The sequence below is a fragment of the Bubalus kerabau genome, chromosome 10 (genome assembly GCF_029407905.1).
Source record: "Bubalus kerabau isolate K-KA32 ecotype Philippines breed swamp buffalo chromosome 10, PCC_UOA_SB_1v2, whole genome shotgun sequence".
NCBI lineage: Eukaryota > Metazoa > Chordata > Mammalia > Artiodactyla > Bovidae > Bubalus > Bubalus kerabau.
Genome location: NC_073633.1, coordinates 23626454 through 23645353, shown reverse-complemented (window position 1 = coordinate 23645353; position 18900 = coordinate 23626454). Strand labels below are relative to the sequence as shown.

The 18900-nt window shown below is 38.3% G+C and overlaps 1 protein-coding gene across 1 annotated transcript in view; it reads right to left on the bottom strand.

Annotated features, from left to right (window-relative positions):
• ARIH1 (ariadne RBR E3 ubiquitin protein ligase 1) overlaps positions 1–18900 on the bottom strand; it is a 105719-nt gene that overhangs the window by 13387 nt on the left and 73432 nt on the right. Inside the window, exons 4-10 of the mRNA XM_055536908.1 lie at positions 17648–17740; positions 17091–17146; positions 8815–8881; positions 7416–7522; positions 4638–4680; positions 4047–4118; positions 1192–1322 (exon numbers count right to left, since the gene is read on the bottom strand). Of these exons, the coding sequence (XP_055392883.1) occupies positions 1192–1322; positions 4047–4118; positions 4638–4680; positions 7416–7522; positions 8815–8881; positions 17091–17146; positions 17648–17740 (569 nt within the window). The remainder of the gene's footprint in view (positions 1–1191; positions 1323–4046; positions 4119–4637; positions 4681–7415; positions 7523–8814; positions 8882–17090; positions 17147–17647; positions 17741–18900) is intronic.

Below are 18900 nucleotides of genomic sequence, written 5' to 3'. Positions count from 1 at the left end.
GACAATCGCTCTTACTATTCCTCTAATTAATGAAATAAATGAAAATTCCAAAGAAACTAAAAGGGAAGGTTTGCCATTGTCTTAAGTTCAGATTCTCCTTGTCTTGTCTTGAGCTTGCAATTTTTCCCCTCCCACCCACTCTCTACAAAGTAGCCACAATGTCCAGATAAAGTATGGAAAACACCTAATACAGAGCATGTCATCTAAACTACAGACATAATGTTGTTACTCTCAGTACAAATACTTCTGATAACTGTCCAAACTACTTCAGGTCCCAGTCTACTTTCTCTTTTCCTATTCCCCACAATTTATGAGGGGCCACAAACTCAAACACCAACAGGAGACAAATGCAAATAACATAAACTAGTCAAAACGGCAATCTGCATTATTGTAACACCCAGAAATATTTTCACATTTACCAGGAGATGCGCTAGCTCCCATTTTTCTTGTTTTGAGAAAAATGCAACAAGACATCTTTAATCTAACTTGCATTTTCCCCGCATGCATGATAAGAAACATGCAGGCAACAAAGGTATGTATCACTACCAAATGTGCCATCGTAAGACATGCAAATGCCAATAAGCTTTGGTCTTAGGGAAAACATTAAACTGCAGTAAAGGCTCCATCTAAAAAGCAACCAACCAATTCTAGGTGATTTTTGCCAAAAAGAAATGCAGGCCTGTTCTTACGTTCTTCTGTTTCAATGAATGCTAAAACTCTGGATTGCATTGGGTAATTTTCCAGTTCTTAAAGTTTGGACAAATTTTTTTGTCTAATGGCATGCAGGATAACTAAAACACAACTGTGGACTGGGTTCTGCCAAGTGTCTTTATTGTCTAGAGAGACATATTAGACAACGCTGAGTAAGTCATGTACTATCACATTCTTCTACCTTTGTTCATGCTACTCCTTTCACCCTGAATGTTTTTCCTACCATTTTTTGAACAAATGGAACTCTTAGTCTTTCTTAAAGTTCAACTTAGTTGTTACCTGATCTGTGAAATAAACCTTATTAAAACTCTCTCTTTGGATATCTTGCATACACTTCTAATACTGATCACACCCTGTATTCATTTATCTAGTCCCAAGTTAGAGGGTGATTTTCATGAGGCAGAAACCTTATTCATAATATGCGGCAGATACATCACACAGTTATGTGAACATGTTCTTCCCTTCGTTTCCCCAACCTACCAGGCAGATCCATGTGGTTCCCAAGGGCCAAGACACACCCAGCAAAACTCTGCTTTACAGTTCTGGTTACGACAGACCATGTGATTACAACCGCCATCCTTCTCAATTGTGACATGGCATTTGGGACATTCCTATGAAGAGAAACTATAAAGTTGGTGTCAATGCTACACTGAGGAGAAGCCAGCTCTAGATTTGGTTTATTTTTAAATTGATTCTGTGATTTATTGTGATTGATACATGTAAAGCACTTAGAACAGTGTCAAACACTTAAGTACTATTGAAAATGAGTTATTATTACGGGTTTTTAAGATGCATGACAATTTAAGGATTTGTTTTAGTGGGGTTGGGGGACAAAAACATTTTAAGTACTTTTAACCATACACATAGTAATAATAATTTTATGAGAGGCTAAACATTTTGCTCCTGTAAACATACTGTTCCAGTGCTATCTGGAAATAATTATTGAATACTTCCTGTATCCCATACACTGTTCTCAGTGTTCTATATGCATTAACTCATAATCCTTATAGTGGTCTTACTCCTATTTCCATTCATCAGATGAATAAACTAAGAGAAAATTTTAAAGAAACGAATCCAAGGCTACACAAGTAGCAAACGATAGTTAGGATTCAAACCCAAGCAATTTGGCCTTAAGAGTCAGGCAAGCAAAACTGATCATTCTTTTTGTGGCTACTGAATTTCCCAACTTTCTTCTGCCAAATACCCTTGTTAAAATCTTTTCATTGTGGTTCCTTTACAACAGTGCTGCAGAGATTACATCCCCTTGCTCAAGTCTGTATCATTTTCTTGGTTGCTAATGAGCCAAAGTCATTACCCTTGTGGGCACATCTAATGTTCTTCCTCTTGAAAAATTTAGAGGATGAAACTTACTCATTATTTTTAATAAAACTATGAATAAGATGTAAAGGTTGGATTTTTGCTGTATGTTTTTGTGTTGATGTCTATTACTCCCATAATGGGAGGAAAGTATCACCCAACATAATATTTGTACAATTCAGCTAAAGTGAATAGATTTTACTGTCCACAAACTATAGTATTTCAAAAGAGGTCAATACCATCAGATTTTTGAAGTTACTCACATAAAAAATACTATCATCTTCCCAAAGAAGCAAATTTCAGGCCTAAAATATGTTTCATTTTTTATTTCTTGGCTATATTAACTAAACAGTATTGATTTCTTAATATAACAACAACCTGCAAATCTAAGGTGCTAGTAACAAAAATAAGCTTCTGAAATGTCTCCAGAGGGAAAAACCCTCAGTTTCATCTCAAAACTTCCAACTGATAAATCTATTATTACAAATTGTCATTCTTACTTAATAATCTACCCTCTAAACAAAGTCAAGCATATTCAAACCTATACTCCCTATTTTAAATATCTTGGGGATTTAGAGTATGTAGGGATTTTTCCAGATGCAGGAGAGGGGTAGTTTATAATCAACCTACTTAGGGAAAATACAACTGCTCTATTCTAAATACTAATCTGACAGCATATTTAAGAATCTAGGACGTTAATGAACATTTCTGGTGGAGAAATCTTTAATTTTTGAAGAAGAATGCTTAAATAACAGAAAAAAAATTTTTTTAATAAAAAAGCAACCACTTTCTGATATAACAGTAAGGTTTTCTTAAGTGCCGTAAGGTATGTTTATCATGCTGGTTTCAGAGACATAGAAATGCTAATTTCAAAACTACATTCCCCAAAGATGTGGTTATTTCTTTTATGCAACAGGACTGTTTTATTGCCAATGCTTTCTGGGAGACAGAAATGTACACGTTTTAATCTTTTAGGGTAGAGCCGGTATCAGTGTTATAGAATCACGTGCTGACTGTCATTTAAGCAATCCTTATTCTTATCATTATCCCATGACTGAGTGATGGAAGACTGCAAAGTTATAACTAACTCTGGTCAAACAACTCAATATTCTTCAAAGCATCATCATCATATGTGAAAGACAACAATAAAAATAAACAGCCCATGAATAACACTATTAGTCACCACTCAAAGCCACTTCCTATTCAGATAGGACATAAGATTGGATGTTTATACAATTTCCTACAAAAAATTGGCTGGGTACACAGTTTGGATTCAAATGCTTACCACTTAGGGACAGAAAAGAAGGGTGTTCAAGTTTATTTGCATTTGTAAGACATTCCTCTAGGGTTTAAGATGTGGTTTATGTCATAAAGATACTGAACTTTGAAACTAGTATCACGACCAATGAATTCAATAAATAAACCCCCCAAAACCAAGGATATTCATGTTATCCTTAAGCTTCCATTTCTCAGGAATCAAGTCTTTTAGTAAATCATATTTTGAAGTTTAACATGTTAAAAACGTTAAATTTGTTAAGCCCAGTTCAGTTACATAATAAAGTTACTCATTTACTCTGACTCAATACTGCCCTAAAGAATAACTCCTTAAAAGTTAAACCCTGGAGATTTTAAGGGGCAGAAATATAGCCTAGTTTAAAAAAAAAAAGGCTAGATGCAGTAAACTCTATATTGGTATACTAGAAGGCAGCCAAGAATTTACATGAAAAGGTATTATCAAACCCCAGGGTAGAAAACTGATTAAGCAACCACTACTTTTCTGATGGAAGAAAACTAAAGCAGAGTACTACACATACTACAGTCGAGTACTCAATAAAACAAACTCAAACAGTAAAACAAGGGAAAATTATTAATAGGCAATCATTCTGAAAACAAAAAGCAAACTAATCAAATGAAAGGGAAAACAAGGCCCTTTAGAAGGTAAACTTACTGCTTCTGAAGTTGATACACCTGTTCTTATCAGTTTCAATACCAAGGGTTTACTGAAGGAAGATACCAACCTTTGTGTTGGCTGCAATCCAATTAGAGGTTTCACTGTCATCATCACACTTTTTAATCCACTTCTTCAACCACTGTTTGAAAACAAGAACTGTTAGAGCACAACAGAAGACTTAAGGATAGCAAATTACATCAACATAATATAGTCAAGCTTAAATGTAAAAGCCAAAGGATAGGATTGTCACTGGATTTACTTTTAAACCAAGAAATCCTGTGATTCTCATTTACAGTCCAGGTACATTAAAAAAAAAGAAAAAATCAACCAAAGGAGGACTTTCTCTGGCTGCAGGGAAGTGAGGAACCTAGAATTCAACAAGCAGCCCAGCTGCAAGGTGTGTCCTTCCCCTGAGCTAATTATACAGCTTTCCAAGGGAAGGACCTTAACCCTCATAATCCTCATAATCAGGAGATAACTTTATTCCTAAGCAATGTTCCCTGAATATTTGCAAAAATCACCTGAAATAAAAAGGACAAAATACCATGTTCCAACTACTAATGAATAAATAACAAAATGTGGGCTGTGACTTAAAGTCATCAAGTCTTAGAAGTACTCTACTACCTTATTTAAAAATGAAAATGCCAGGCAAACTCACCTTACATTTAACAGGGTCATGCCAATTTTCTCCACAGTTAAAGCTGTTAAGTGACACAAGAGTTAAAAGAATTAAGTCCTACCTACTGTGAGTAAACAAACAAACAACTTCACGCTTTACAGTACCTCAGTACTTTCACCAGTTTCTAGTGACTGGCAAATACAAGGAAAGGAACCATGTCTATTTTACTCTGAAGTACTTTACTTAGCCTGTAGTACTAGGGCCAGCACATACTGAGTATTTGTGTGTGAAATGAAGAAATGACCTGAAGGATGAAGACATCTTATCATCAAAATTACAGAATAAATGACTATCTAAATAAGCTACCAAACTGTTGTGTGCTGTGTGCTTAGGCACTTAGTCGTGTCCGACTCTTTGTGACTCCATGGACTGTAGCCCACCAGGCTCCTCTGTCCATGGGGATTCTTCAGGCTAGAATACTGGAGTGGGTTGCCATGCCCTTCTCCAGACCAAACTGTTAAGACAGTACAATCAGTTTAGAGCTGTATTTTCTGATAGTTTTTAACATGTGTAATTCCTTGCTGCAACCACTGTCTAACTGAACTGAAATGAAATCATGTTCAAAATCTGAACTTACAATGCTTCATAGAAAGTGAAAGTGAAGTCGCTCAGTCGCGTCCGACTCTGCGACCTCATGGACTGTAGCCTACCAGGCTTCTCCGTCCAGGGAATTCTCCAGGCAAGAATACTGGAGTGGGTTACCATTTCCTTCTCCAGGGGATATTCCCGACCCAGGGATCAAACCCAGGTCTCCCGCATTGGAGGCAGATGCTTTAACCTCTGAGCCACCAGAGAAGCCCTTGCCTGGTGGGGTTTCCTATAAAGAATGCTTCATAGGCATATATTAAATATTTAACATTCCAAATGAAGAGTTAGTCTGACTTTGTATGGTAATTCTATACTTTAGTACTAATGCACAGTAAGCAATATGTGGGAAACAAGTCACATATTTTTGCAAGATAAAAACAAATGAACCTCAGCCTAGTAAAGTGTACCAAACAAGGTATAAAACAAAAGATGATGACTACATATTCTGCTACATTAACTGCTATAGTAACTGCTAATTCCTTTCTGCTTTCTAGGAGCATGGTTTAAAAAGTATAAATTAAGAATAAATACTCCCTCGTGGTTCAGATGGTAAAGAGTCTGCCTGCAATGCTGGAGACCCTGGTTCTATCCCTGAATCAGCAAGATCCTCTGGAGAAGGAAATGGCAACCCCCCCTCCAGTATTCTTGCCTTAAAATTCCATAGACAGAGGAGCATGGCAGGCTAAAGTACATGGGGTGGCAAAGAATCAGACACAACTGAGTGACTAACACTACTACTAAGAATAAAAACAAATGCTTGTGAAAAAAATAACCGTGGAATGGCTGATTAATTAATCAAGTACTTTGGGAATGCCAAAAATCCTTTGCAAATTAGAAGAATAAAGTGCTGTCAGTTTAAATGAAGCCAGGATAATGGTTACTTCAAGACGACGGGGAATGGAATAGAGAAAGGAACATCAAGAAGCTTCAAATATATCTTTCATGTTTTATTTCTTGACAAAAACAAACTGATTTTCATTAAGGTCGGTTGTAACTTTATAAGTGTTTAAGTACTGCTGTTATTCTCTATACTAAATCTGTATTTGAAATACTTCATACACAAAATATATTCGAAAGCAGGGAAGGAATCAGACTCCACACTATGTCTACAGAGTAAATTCTGAAATGATAATGTATAACCTTTACCAAAATAGCATGTACTTTACACAAACTTAATCTCTGTGAGTTTTACCTATTCTTTTGGGAAATATTTAGTATTAATGATGCTAAGACTAAATCTATTGCTGTTTGGAGGAAAAAAAGAATGATACAGAGCAATCTCCCTAGAGGGCCAGTGGTTAGGACTCCATCCTCTCACTGCCAAGGGCCTGGGTTCAAACCCTGGTCAGGGAACTACAATCCCACAAAATGCGTACCCATGACCAAAACAGAAACAAACAACAAAAAAAGAATGATATGGAAAACCAATAAAATGTGTATTTGCTACCTATAGAGCCCCTTGGCTTGAACAGCTTCTCATTTCTAAAAGATCCATAAAGGAATGGTCTCTAATGTGTGGTAATGGAAATTCCCTGCTAAGTTGAACCTAGAATTCAAAGGCTATGCTACTTCAAGAATCCAGGTTACCAAGAAAGCTGGGGCCAGAAGCCCCAGAGAAAACTCTTAGTTAAAAAAGATTTAATCAACAACTAAAAGATTTAATCAACATCTAATCAACCAAGTTTTAGCTTTCCAAATTTATCTACATATTTTTAGGACCAAGATTAAACTCATCAGAACAAAGGAAATTAAAAACACCTAACTCTGTATTTCCTAAGAGATAATCTGAAAACAAATCATGAGCCATAAGGAAACAAAAAACAATGTGACAAAATAAGCTGTTAATCAGAAATGAGAACTAAGTTCTTGTCCCAGATCTTTAGGTTTGCTCCTATGTATGTGCCAATGGAGGATACAAGGAAAAGTGATTATAACTGCACTTTTTTTTCCCATAAGAAAATAAATCCAAAACTTACTGCAACATAGAAAGAGGAAAAATTATCTTAAGATTCGAGACTTTTTAAGCTAAGTTTTATTTTAAAGAAATATATGCTATTTAAAATCAGTTACCACCAACCTACCTGAGGTAAAGAAAATTTTCTATTTCACTACCAAAAATAAATAGAAAAGCTATGTGTACTACTCCGATTTAGGAAATCACCTGCTTACCAAAACTGGCGCCCACATTTGCAGCGAACAGGTTTAGCATCAGGATATTGAACTTTAACAACGTGGTGGCAGTCTGGGGCAGGACACCACTTTAACAGTCGATTGCACTGAAATACAAGTTAGAAAATTAAAAAATGACAGCAAATTAAATCATGATGCAAGATTTCCCAGCACACCATGCAATTATGTATACTACTTCCTCACTATCATAAAGTGTGGATGATGTCACAAGCATATAAAACCCTGCTATCAATAGTCTTTTACAGCAATGCTTCTGGATGTACTGTTTTTCTAAGATTATAGATCACTTGAATACCTGGAATTATAAACTATCTCCTGTTCTATCTTCAAAATCCCACTGAGAAACTTTAAAATAAATAATCACCATTATGTGATCATTAACACACATCAATTTGTGTATGGTTCTATTTCAGGGCAATTTTATAAGATGCAAAAAAATAAGATAATGCTTCTACTCAGGGAAGGAGTTCATATGCTATATGAAACAAGCTAAAGAATACACATGGAATTCCTCTCTTTGGCCATAAAAAGTTCTTCTAAAAACAAAAACCAGTTCCTAAGCCACAGCAATGGTTGCATTTTAGTTCTTCAAAAGAAATATAACTTTTGATATATTTTTATTATGGGACAAAACATTGCTCAAGGAACATTCCATGAGAATTCAAGTTTATTGACCATTTTTAAAAATGTGTAATTCTTTAAAACTGCTATTTCTAGAAGACCTTCAGTTTAACTGCTAATAAAAATTAAAATTACTTTCTAGAAGTGAAATACCAAGTTACACTCATGCTCTTACACAGGGGCTGGCAAACTTCTTTCAAATGGAGCCCGATAGTAGATATATTTGGCTTCATGGGCCATTCTTTAGCAACTACTCAACTCTGCCACTGCAGCACAAAAGCAGTCACAGACTACATGGGCGTGTTCAAATAAACCTTTATTTACAAAAAGCAGGCTGGCCGTGGTTTGACAATTTCTTTTCTGTTAAGCCATACTTGATACAACAAACAAAAACCACTAAACAATTCATTTTTAACCAAGTTTACTCGTAATGCAAGGAAGGTAAAACAAGCAGAGATATAGCAGGGCCAATGTATCATACATGATGAAACATGACATCACTAAGAATCAGCTACAGTTCTCTGCTAAGGATAAAGACTATAAAAATAATTTTATCAAAGCTTAAGATCTATGAAAAGACATCTATTTATTGATTTGTCAGATTCTTTTGAGAATAAAGGTATTTTGGTATGCTTCATAAAAAGACAATAACTGAAGTTATCATAAAGGTGTTTCTTATGTAAGACAAACTGAGTACTTCTATTAATAAACAGAATCTCTTTTATTTAAAGAATGAAAACTTATGAGAATCACTTACCTCTACAAAGCTATTTGTTATTAAATGCTGATACTTTAATTTAACTTTTGAATCTGTGATCAGGCGCCTGAAAGTGAGAATAAAAATAGTTTATTAGGAGGTGTTCAGCTAAGGGTATTTTCCACATTCATAAAATAAAATTTCAATGCTCTGGTATGAAACTGCCTTAAACTGAAAGTACTAAAATATATATAAACTGTCAACATATATAACTCTAGGAATCAAAACAATAATCTCAAAGTTTCTATAATTTTATTTTGGTAGACGTTCCCCCCCTGGTTCTTATACTCTAAATATTCCATTTTTACCCAATTGGTATTTGTGTTGTAGTCTAATGACTTACCAACTATCACCAAATTTGGGCCCCTTTCAGAGTCTTCTGACTCTCATATCTTGCCTTATTCTTGCCCACCTTTCCTAAGATCTCCTCCCCTAAAATCAGTGTGTGAAATAAAACAATCTTGACAGGAATGTTCAGAGATCGATATAGATTTTGCCACATATAATTCTGATAGCCTCCTTCTTCTGAAATCTTCTGGTAATTTATTAGAAATGCTTACTAATTGCAATCTGGCTTTCCTTATTCACCTAGAATACTGTAATTCACAAGAATTTCTTAAACTCACAGGAACTCATGAAGTGAAGAAACTTCAAGTTTAATTTTCACTAGTTAAACACGCCGGTGGGTATTATAGGAAAACGGTATTAAAGCAGAGAAAGTAACCACCAAAGAAGCTATTAAGAACAGTACCAAAAAAATGTAAAGTCCAATATCATCTTGAGTTTCTTATACCTCTCACTTCTCTTATCACACTGCCCTTACAAAAGATCCCCACCCAGTCCTGTGCACTCCTCAGTGTACTCCTCTCGCATCCGTATTCTTTCAAAATAGTAAGCACCACCCTTCCTCAGGGCTTCCCTGGTGGCTGAGACAGTAAAGAAACTGCCTGCAATGCAGGAGACCTCAGTTTGATCCCTGGGTTGGGAAGATCCCATGGAGGAGGGCATGGCAACGCACTTCAGTATTCTTGACTGGAGAATCCCCATGGACAGAGGAGCCTGGCTGGCTACAGTCCAGGGGGTTGCAAAGAGACAGACATAGCAACTACTAAGCACAGCACACCGGAGGTCAGGGGAGGCAGCAGAGAAGAGCAACCCCATGTCCAAGGAGCGGCGGCTGCACTGGCATAGGAGGGCCGAGAGGAGCTACTCCATGTCCAAGGTCAGGAGGGGCAGCCGTGAGGAGGGACCCCTCGTCCAAGGTAAGGAGCAGTGGCTGCGCTTTGCTGGAGCAGCTGTGAAGAGATATCCCATGTCCAAGGTAAGATAAACCCCAGTAAAACAGCAGGTGTTACGAGAGGGGATCAGAGGGCAGACACACTGAAAGCATAATCACAGAAAACTAGCCAATCTGATCACACAGACCACAGCCTTGTCTAACTCAATGAAACTAAGCCATGCGGTGCAGGGCCACCAAAGACGGGAGGGTCATGGGGGAGAGGTCTGACAGAATATGGTCCACTGGAGAAGGGAATGGCAAGCCACTTCAGCATTCTTGCCTTGAGAACCCCATGAATAGTATGAAAAGGCAAAATGATAGGATACTGAAAGGGGAACTCCCCAGGTCGGCAGGTGCCCAATATGCTACTGGAGATCAGTGGAGAAATAACTCCAGAAAGAATGAAGGGATGGAGCCAAAGCAAAAACAATACCCAGTTGTGGACGTGACTGGTGATAGAAGCAAGGTCCGATGCTGTAAAGAGCAATATTACATAGGAACCTGGAATGTCAAGTCCATGAATCAAGGCAAATTGGAAGTGGTCAAACAGGAGATGGCAAGAGTGAACGTCGACATTCTAGGAATCGGTGAACTAAAATGGACTGGAATGGGTGAATTAAACTCAGATGACCGTTATATCTATTACTGTGGGCAGGAATCCCTTAGAAGAAATGGAGTAGCCATCATGGTCAACAAAAGAGTCCGAAATGTAGTACTTGGATACAGTCTCAAAAACGAAAGATTGATCTCTCTTTGTATCCAAGGCAAACCATTCAATATCACGGTAATCCAAGCCTATGCCCCAACCAGTAATGCTGAAGAAGCTGAAATTGAAGGGTTCTATGAAGACCGACAAGACCTTTTAGAACTAACACGCTAAAAAGATGTCCTTTTCATTATAGGGGACTGGAATGCAAAAGTAGGAAGTCAAGAAACACCTGGAGTAACAGGCAAATTTGGCCTTGGAATACGGAATGAAGCAAGGCAAAGGCTAACAGAGTTTTGCGAAGAGAACACACTGGTCATAATAAACACCCTCTTCAAACAACACAAGAGAAGACTCTCTTCTTTGCAGCAAAAGATGGAGAAGCTCTATACAGTCAGCAAAAACAAGACTGGGAGCTCACTGTGGCTCAGATCATGAGCTCCTTATTGCCAAATTCAGACTTAAATTGAAGAAAGTGGAGAAAACCACTAGACCATTCAAACCACTAGACCGAAATCAAATCCCTTATGATTATATAGTGGAAGTGAGAAATAGATTTAAGGGACTAGATCTGATAGACAGAGTGCCTGATGAACTTTGGGCGGAGGTCCGTGACATTGTACAGGAGACAGGGATCAAGACCATCCCCATGGAAAAGAAATGCAAAAAAGCAAAATGGCTGTCTAGGGAGGCCTTACAAATAGCTGTGAAAAGAAGAGAAGCAAAAAGCAAAGGAGAAAGGGAAAGATATGAGCATCTGAATGCAGAGTTCCAAGAATAGCAAGGAGAGATAAGAAAGCCTTCAATGCAAAGAAGTAGAGGAAAACAACAGAATGGGAAAGACTAGGGATCTCTTCAAGAAAATCAGATACCAAAGGAACATTTCATGCAAAGATGGGCTCGATAAAGGACAGAAATGGTATGGACCTAACAGAAGCAGAAGATATTAAGAAGAGGTGGCAAGAATACACAGAAGAACTGTACAAAAAAGATCTTCACGACCAAGATAATCATGATGGTGTGATCACTCACCTAGAGCCAGACATCCTGGAATGTGAAGTCAAGTGGGCCTTAGAAAGCATCACTACGAACAAAGCTAGTGGAGGTGATGGAATTCCAGTTGAGCTATTTCAAATCCTGAAAGATGATGCTGTGAAAGTGCTGCACTCATATGCCAGCAAATTTGGAAAACTCAGCAGTGGCCACAGGACTGGAAAAGGTCAGTTTTCATTCCAATCCCAAAGAAAGGCAATGCCAAAGAATGCGCAAACTACCGCACAATTGCGCTCATCTCACACGTTAGTCAAGTAATGCTCAAAATTCTCCAAGCCAGGCTTCAGCAATACGTGAACCGTGAAATTCCACATGTTCAAGCTGGTTTTAGAAACGGCAGAGGAACCAGAGATCAAATTGCCAACATCCGCCGGATCATGGAATAAGCAAGAGAGTTCCAGAAAAACATCTATTTCTGCTTTATTGACTATGCCAAAGCCTTTGACTGTGTGGATTACAATAAACTGTGGAAAATTCTGAAAGAGATGGGAATACCAGACCACCTGATCTGCCTCTTGAGAAACCTATATGCAGGTCAGGAAGCAACAGTTAGAACTGGACATGGAACAACAGACTGGTTCCAAATAGGAAAAGGAGTACGTCAAAGCTGTATACTGTCACCCTGCTTATTTAACTTATATGCAGAGTACATCATGAGAAATGCTGGGCTGGAAGAAGCACAAGCTGGAATCAAGATTGCCGGGAGAAATATTAATAACCTCGGATATGCACATGACACCACCCTTACGGCAGAAAGTGAAGAAGAACTAAAGAGCCTCTTGATGAAAGTGAAAGAGGAGAGTGAAAAAGTTGGCTCAAAACTCAAAATTCAGAAAACGAAGATCATGGCATCTGGTCCCAACACTTCACGGCAAATAGATGGGAAAACAGTAGAAACAGTGCCAGACTTTATTTTTTGGGGCTCCAAAATCACTGCAGATGGTGATTGCAGCCTTGTAATTAAAAGACGCTTACTCCTTGGAAGGAAAGTTATGACCAACCTAGACAGCATATTCAAAAGCAGAGACATTACTTTGCCAACAAAGGTCCATCTAAGTCAAGGCTATGGTTTTTCCAGTGGTCATGTATGGATGTAAGAGTTGGACTGTGAAGAAAGCTGAGTGCCAAAGAATTGATGCCTTTGAACTGTGGTGTTGGAGAAGACTCTTGAGAGTCACTTGGACTGCAAGGAGATCCAACCAGTCCATCCTAAAGGAGATCAGTCCTGGGTGTTCATTGGAAGGACTGATGCTGAAGCTGAAACTCCAGTACTTTGGCCACCTCATGCGAAGAGTTGACTCATTGGAAAAGACTCTGATGCTGGGAAGGATTGGGGGCAGGAGGAGAAGGGGACGACAGAGGATGAGATGGCTGGATGGCATCACCGACTCGATGGACATGAGTTTGAACTCCGAGAGTTGGTAATGGACAGGGAGGCCTGGCGTGCTGTGATTCATGGGGTCGCAAAGAGTCGGACACGACTGAGCAACTGAACTGAACTGAACTGAAGCACAGCACACCCTCCCTCAAAGGCTTCTGCTTGGGGCTACCTCCCTTGGAAAGCAAACAAAAGATTATCCTAGTGGGGCTCTGAAGTGGGACAGCCTAGGTTAGAATACTGGCTTCTCAACTTACGAAGTAAGGGTAAGTTCTTTGACTTCCACTCCATTTTAGTCGCTAAGTCATGTCCAACCCTTTGATACCCCATGGACTATAGCCTGCCAGGCTCCTCTGACCATGGGATTATCCAGGCAAGAATACTGGAGTGGGCTCCCATTTTCTTCTCCAGAGGATCTTCCCAACCCAGGGATCGAATCCGAATCTCCTGCTTGACAGGTGGACTTTTACCCCTGAGCTACCTGGGAAGCCCATTTTTCAGTTTACTAATCTATAAAATGGATAGCAGAAATAGAGCTGGGAGACTAGCATAGTGCCTGGCAAATAGTAAGCACTCAATAAATATTAGATGAAGCTGAATTCGTCACCATCATTATTATTTCACTCAGTTAAGATGTACTGTTACTCACTCAAGGAGGCCCTTCCTGACAATTCATACCAGTCTAGATGTAGATCACTCCCCTTCAGTTCTCATGGCAAATTATACACTTCTTTACAGAATGTGTCATAATTTTCATCAGCCAGCTATCAGATAATCATTCTTTAATATCTGCCTCCCTAATTCCCTATTCTCAACCAAACAATAAGCTCCATGAAAGGATCTCTTATGTCCAATACACTGCCTGGCCTGTGGAAAGTATTTAGTAAGTACTTTTCAAATGAGTAAACCTTCAGATTTTGCACATGTTGAAACTGAGGGATAAAAATAATTAGTGCACAAGGCTGTTTCTCAAAAAGCCAAACACAAAATTACCATATGACTCAACAATTAATTCCACTCCAAGGTATATACATTCAAGAGAATTAAAAACAGGTGTTCAATAAAAACCTTGCACACAAATATTCAAATAGTAACAAAGATTTCTACAAAAAGCAAAAATAACTCAAATGTCTAAGAACTCATGGAGAAATAAAATATGGAATATCCGTATAATCGAACATTAGTTAGCCATAAAAAGGAATGATGTCCTTATACAAGCTACAGCATGAATGAACTTTGAACACATTATGTTAAGTGAAGGAAGCCATTCACAAAAGGTCATATACTGTATGACTCCATTTAAATGAAATGTCCAGAGTAAGCAAATCCATGCAGACAGCAAAGGTGAGTGGTTGTCAGAGTCTAGGGAAAGGAGGGAGTCAAGAGTAACTGTTTAGTGGATATGGGATTTCTTTTGGGGGTGATGAAAATGTTCTGGAATTAGATAGTGGTGATGGTTACACAACATCACATAAGTATTCAAAAAGCCACAGAACTGCGTACTTCAGTTAAAAAGGTGAATGTTATGTTATGAGAAGTTTACATCATTTAAAAACCAATGGGACGTCCCCAGTGGTCCAGTGGCTAAGACTCCGTGTTTCCAATGGAGGTGACATAGGTTTGACTCCTGGTTAGGGAACTAGACCCCACGTGCTGCAACTAAGACCCAGCACAGCCAAATAACTAAATAAATATTTTTTAAAAAATGAAAAAATAATTAAGGGGCTTCCCTGGTGGTCCAGTGGTTAAGAATCAGCCTTCAACACAGGGGACGATCCCTGGTAAGGGAACTAAGATCTCACATGCCATGGAGCAACTAAGCCTGTGCCACACACAACTAGGGAGTCCAAGTGCCACAGCGAAAGATCCCGCATCACGCAACGAAGATCCCACGTGCCACAACTAAGGTGCAGCCAACTAAACAAACACAAAAAGATGTTTAATGTCAGAATATCTAACGTTGATTTACATTTATTTATTTAACCAGGCATGATAAACAATAATCTTCTAACCACATCTCACTGCCCAAATGCCTCCCCACTCTACACTATCCTCCTTTGCATTTGATGAGAAAATGCAAATCTCATCAGTCCTAATAACCTTTTATGACAAAACTCAAAACTGTCAAACTCTTTTCATCCTCATCTCTAGTACTCTGCTACTTTGTGCTTTAGCCATGACAGAATACATAAGAGAAGTTCATGGACTATTATTCTCCACACAAATTTTTAATCCTTGATATCTCTCCCTAAGATGCCCTAATTCTTTAGGTAATGTGTTTCCCTGTAACTGTACTTTATACATACATTTACACATAAAATGGGCTTCCCAGGTGGCAGTGGTGGTAAAGAACCTGCCTGCTAATGCAGGAGACACAACAGACAGGGGTTCAATTCCTGGGTTGGGAAGATCCCCTGGAGAAGGGGATGGCAACCTATTCCAGTATTCTTGCCTGGGGAAACCCTATGCACAGAGGAGCCTGGAGGGGTACAGTCCATAGGGTCATAAAAAGTCAGACACAACTGAAAGGATTTGGCAAACATGCATGCATCAAATGTAAACTACGTATTTATTATTAGGAACCTCTTGGGGAAAGGAAATGTATCTTAATTTGTTCTCCTGTGTTTATGTGCTAATAAAACAGGCTCCCAGTAAATGTTTGTGGAAGAAATGAAAAGATACAGTGACCTGTACTGATGAAAGAATACAAAGAATTAAAAGTATCAGAGGACAAGATAAAGACACCTGGAAGGCTGGTGGTATTTTAAGACCATACATGGTTAATGGAAATAAGATTTACTGAAAGACAAGCTGACAAGAGTAAAGGTATTTTAGTAAACCAAAGTAGGTTGGGATTAATAAAGTGGAATCAGTGGCTTTATAAACTGTGCTGGTTAAGTCAATTTATGGCTTCATTAGGTTAAGAATTTGCTCACTAAAACCCATGGCTGCTTTTACTCTTATTACTCTCAAATCCCAGTGCTTAAATGCAGACATACCTTTCTATACAGGCAATTATCCAGGACTAATTATAAAATCTGTCTGTGGATCATTCAGGCCCTCAATCTATTTATCTTCCTAGACTAAAATCAATTAGGCTGCCTGAGGTTATAAAAACAGCACTGACTCAGGAATTAAGCATCCAGATTTTATCCCATGTACAGGAGCTAATTATACCTCTTTCTTCAAGTTTCTTTCTCTCCTTCAAAAGGGAACCTTTCACAAGGCCAGTAGTTAGCCAACAGCCTCCAGTTGCAGTGCCTCTGAGATTCGTAGCAGTGTTCCAGATGAGGCCACACCCGCCCTGCTTAGCTCCCAGTGAGAGACTAAGCGTGACACTGGGGCCCGGGCCTGGCCATTTCCGCTGCCTGAAGCATCCTCTGTGGGAAACCTATGCACTGGGGTTCCCAATAGGGCTGACAGAGACTCTCACAGCTGCACACAGTTTTAGTCTCTTCCTACTGAATTCTTCTTCATTCTTTCTCAACAGGTGTCAGAATTGTATCATGCCCGTCTACTCCTCCTATTCCTATTTATCCTACATAGATGCTATCCGTAATAAAGCGCCTTCTAACTATGTCCTGGCTCTGCTTCTCAGAAGATCAACTGACACACTGCCATAACCTATTCTCCAACTGCAAAGTTCGCTGAAATCTAGCTATCACACATTGCCAACTTAACAAAATACTGACTGGGCATTTAACCAGGCTACAAACAGGCTTGTGCACTACAAAGGAATGTAGGTTAGAAAGTCTCTCCAGACTTTAAATGTTCACCTCCAGTGTGGTGTTGAGCAAAAATTAATTTGGCTTAATCAACTAATATATATTCAACATGCAGAATCTATCAAAAGTACTTACATAACTGTGTTGTCATCCACTAAGATATCACAACCATGAGCAGGACACGAAATAGTCTGGAAAAGATCGAAATTTAAACTATGTCTTCATTCAACAAATATTTACTAAATGTTTACCACTGCCAGGAATTTGCTAGGTTCTGAGGATACCTTAACATTTATAGGACCCTAATCATTTCCTTTCTTTTAAAAGAAACCTGTATGTGAGTATCTGTCACTATAAAGCAACTAAAATTGCTAACCCAAACAACTGGTTTTTCAATATTAAACTTAACTGGCAAAGGCAAGAGATACACAACAAAAATTCTCAACAAGTTTAGCCTGATAAATACAAATGTTAATGCCTGCTAAGAAAACATTACCTGCACTGGATTTTTAACTGGAATATCACATTGTAAATAGGAAAAAAAAAAAATCTCAATTATCTTTTAGTTGTTTTAACCTAGAAAAAAGAGCCAAATGTAATTCACAACCCAGAATGCTTTACCTGTTTATATTTGTGTAACAGTCTAAACACTTAAATTCAACAAAAACTCAAGAACAAATTGGCATCTTTACCTGTCCCATGCCTTCTTCCATTATTTTGGTAGTTAAATATTCACTCCAGCACTGCATACAAAACTTATGTCCACATTCAAGGCCAGTGAAATACTGCAACAAAAATAACATGGACTTTCAAAAGAAATTATCAGAAGAATCACTATAGTGACTCAATAAGAATCAATCAGATCATGTTTCTCATAGTGGCTAAAATGTCCAATTTGACAGGACTAAATGGGCTCCTAAAACGAATTTCTATGGGGCAAAATCTATACACACAAATTCACTGAACAGAAAACAACGAGAGATGATTCTACATTAGATATTTATAATTTTTAGGAAAGGCACACAAGTGTGTACCAATAAGCAAATGAAAAGATGCTCAATATCCTTAATCATCAGGGAAAGGTAAATCAAAGTCACAATGAAACACCACTTTACACCCACTAGGACAGTTATAATCAAAAAGACACAATAAAAGTGCTGACAAGGATATGGAGAAATCAGAACCCTCAAACACTGCTAGTGGGAATGTACAGGAATTTTGGAAAACATTGGCAGTTTCTCAAGAAATTAAAAGTTATTAACAAATGATTCAGCAACTCCACTGCTAGGTATATACCCACATAAAAACTTGTACACAAATGTTCACAGCAGCATTAGCCACAATAACTCCAAACTGGAAACAAATCCAATGTCCATCAACTGATAAATAAGCAAAATGTGGAATATCCATGTAACAGAAAATTACTCAGCCATCAAAGCAGTAAAGCACACACTATAATGTGGACAAACCTTGCAAACATGCTAGTAAAATAAACCAGTCACCAAACACCACATGTTGTTTGCTTTCACTTGTAGATTCGTGGTTGCCTAAGGCTAACAAGCTTGAGGGGAATGGGAAGTGACTACACAAGGTCCTTGGGGGATTATTAAAATGTTTGAAAATGAAATGTGGTGATGGCTACACAACTCTGTGACTATGCTTAAGACCATTGTAAATAAGCAAGTTGTATGGTATGTGAATCACATCTCAATAAAGCTGCTACTTTATTATTATTTTTTGGCCATACTGCTTGCTTGGTTTGCAGGATCTTAGTTCCCCGACCAGGAATTGAACGCAGCCCCACAGCAATGAAAGCACCAAGTCTTAACCACTGGACTACCAGGGAGCTCCCAATGGTGTTATTTCTAAAATGTCACACAGATACCACAGTTCTCGGAGCTGCACTGGAATATACCTAACCTAGAAAATAAAACCTTATGGAAAC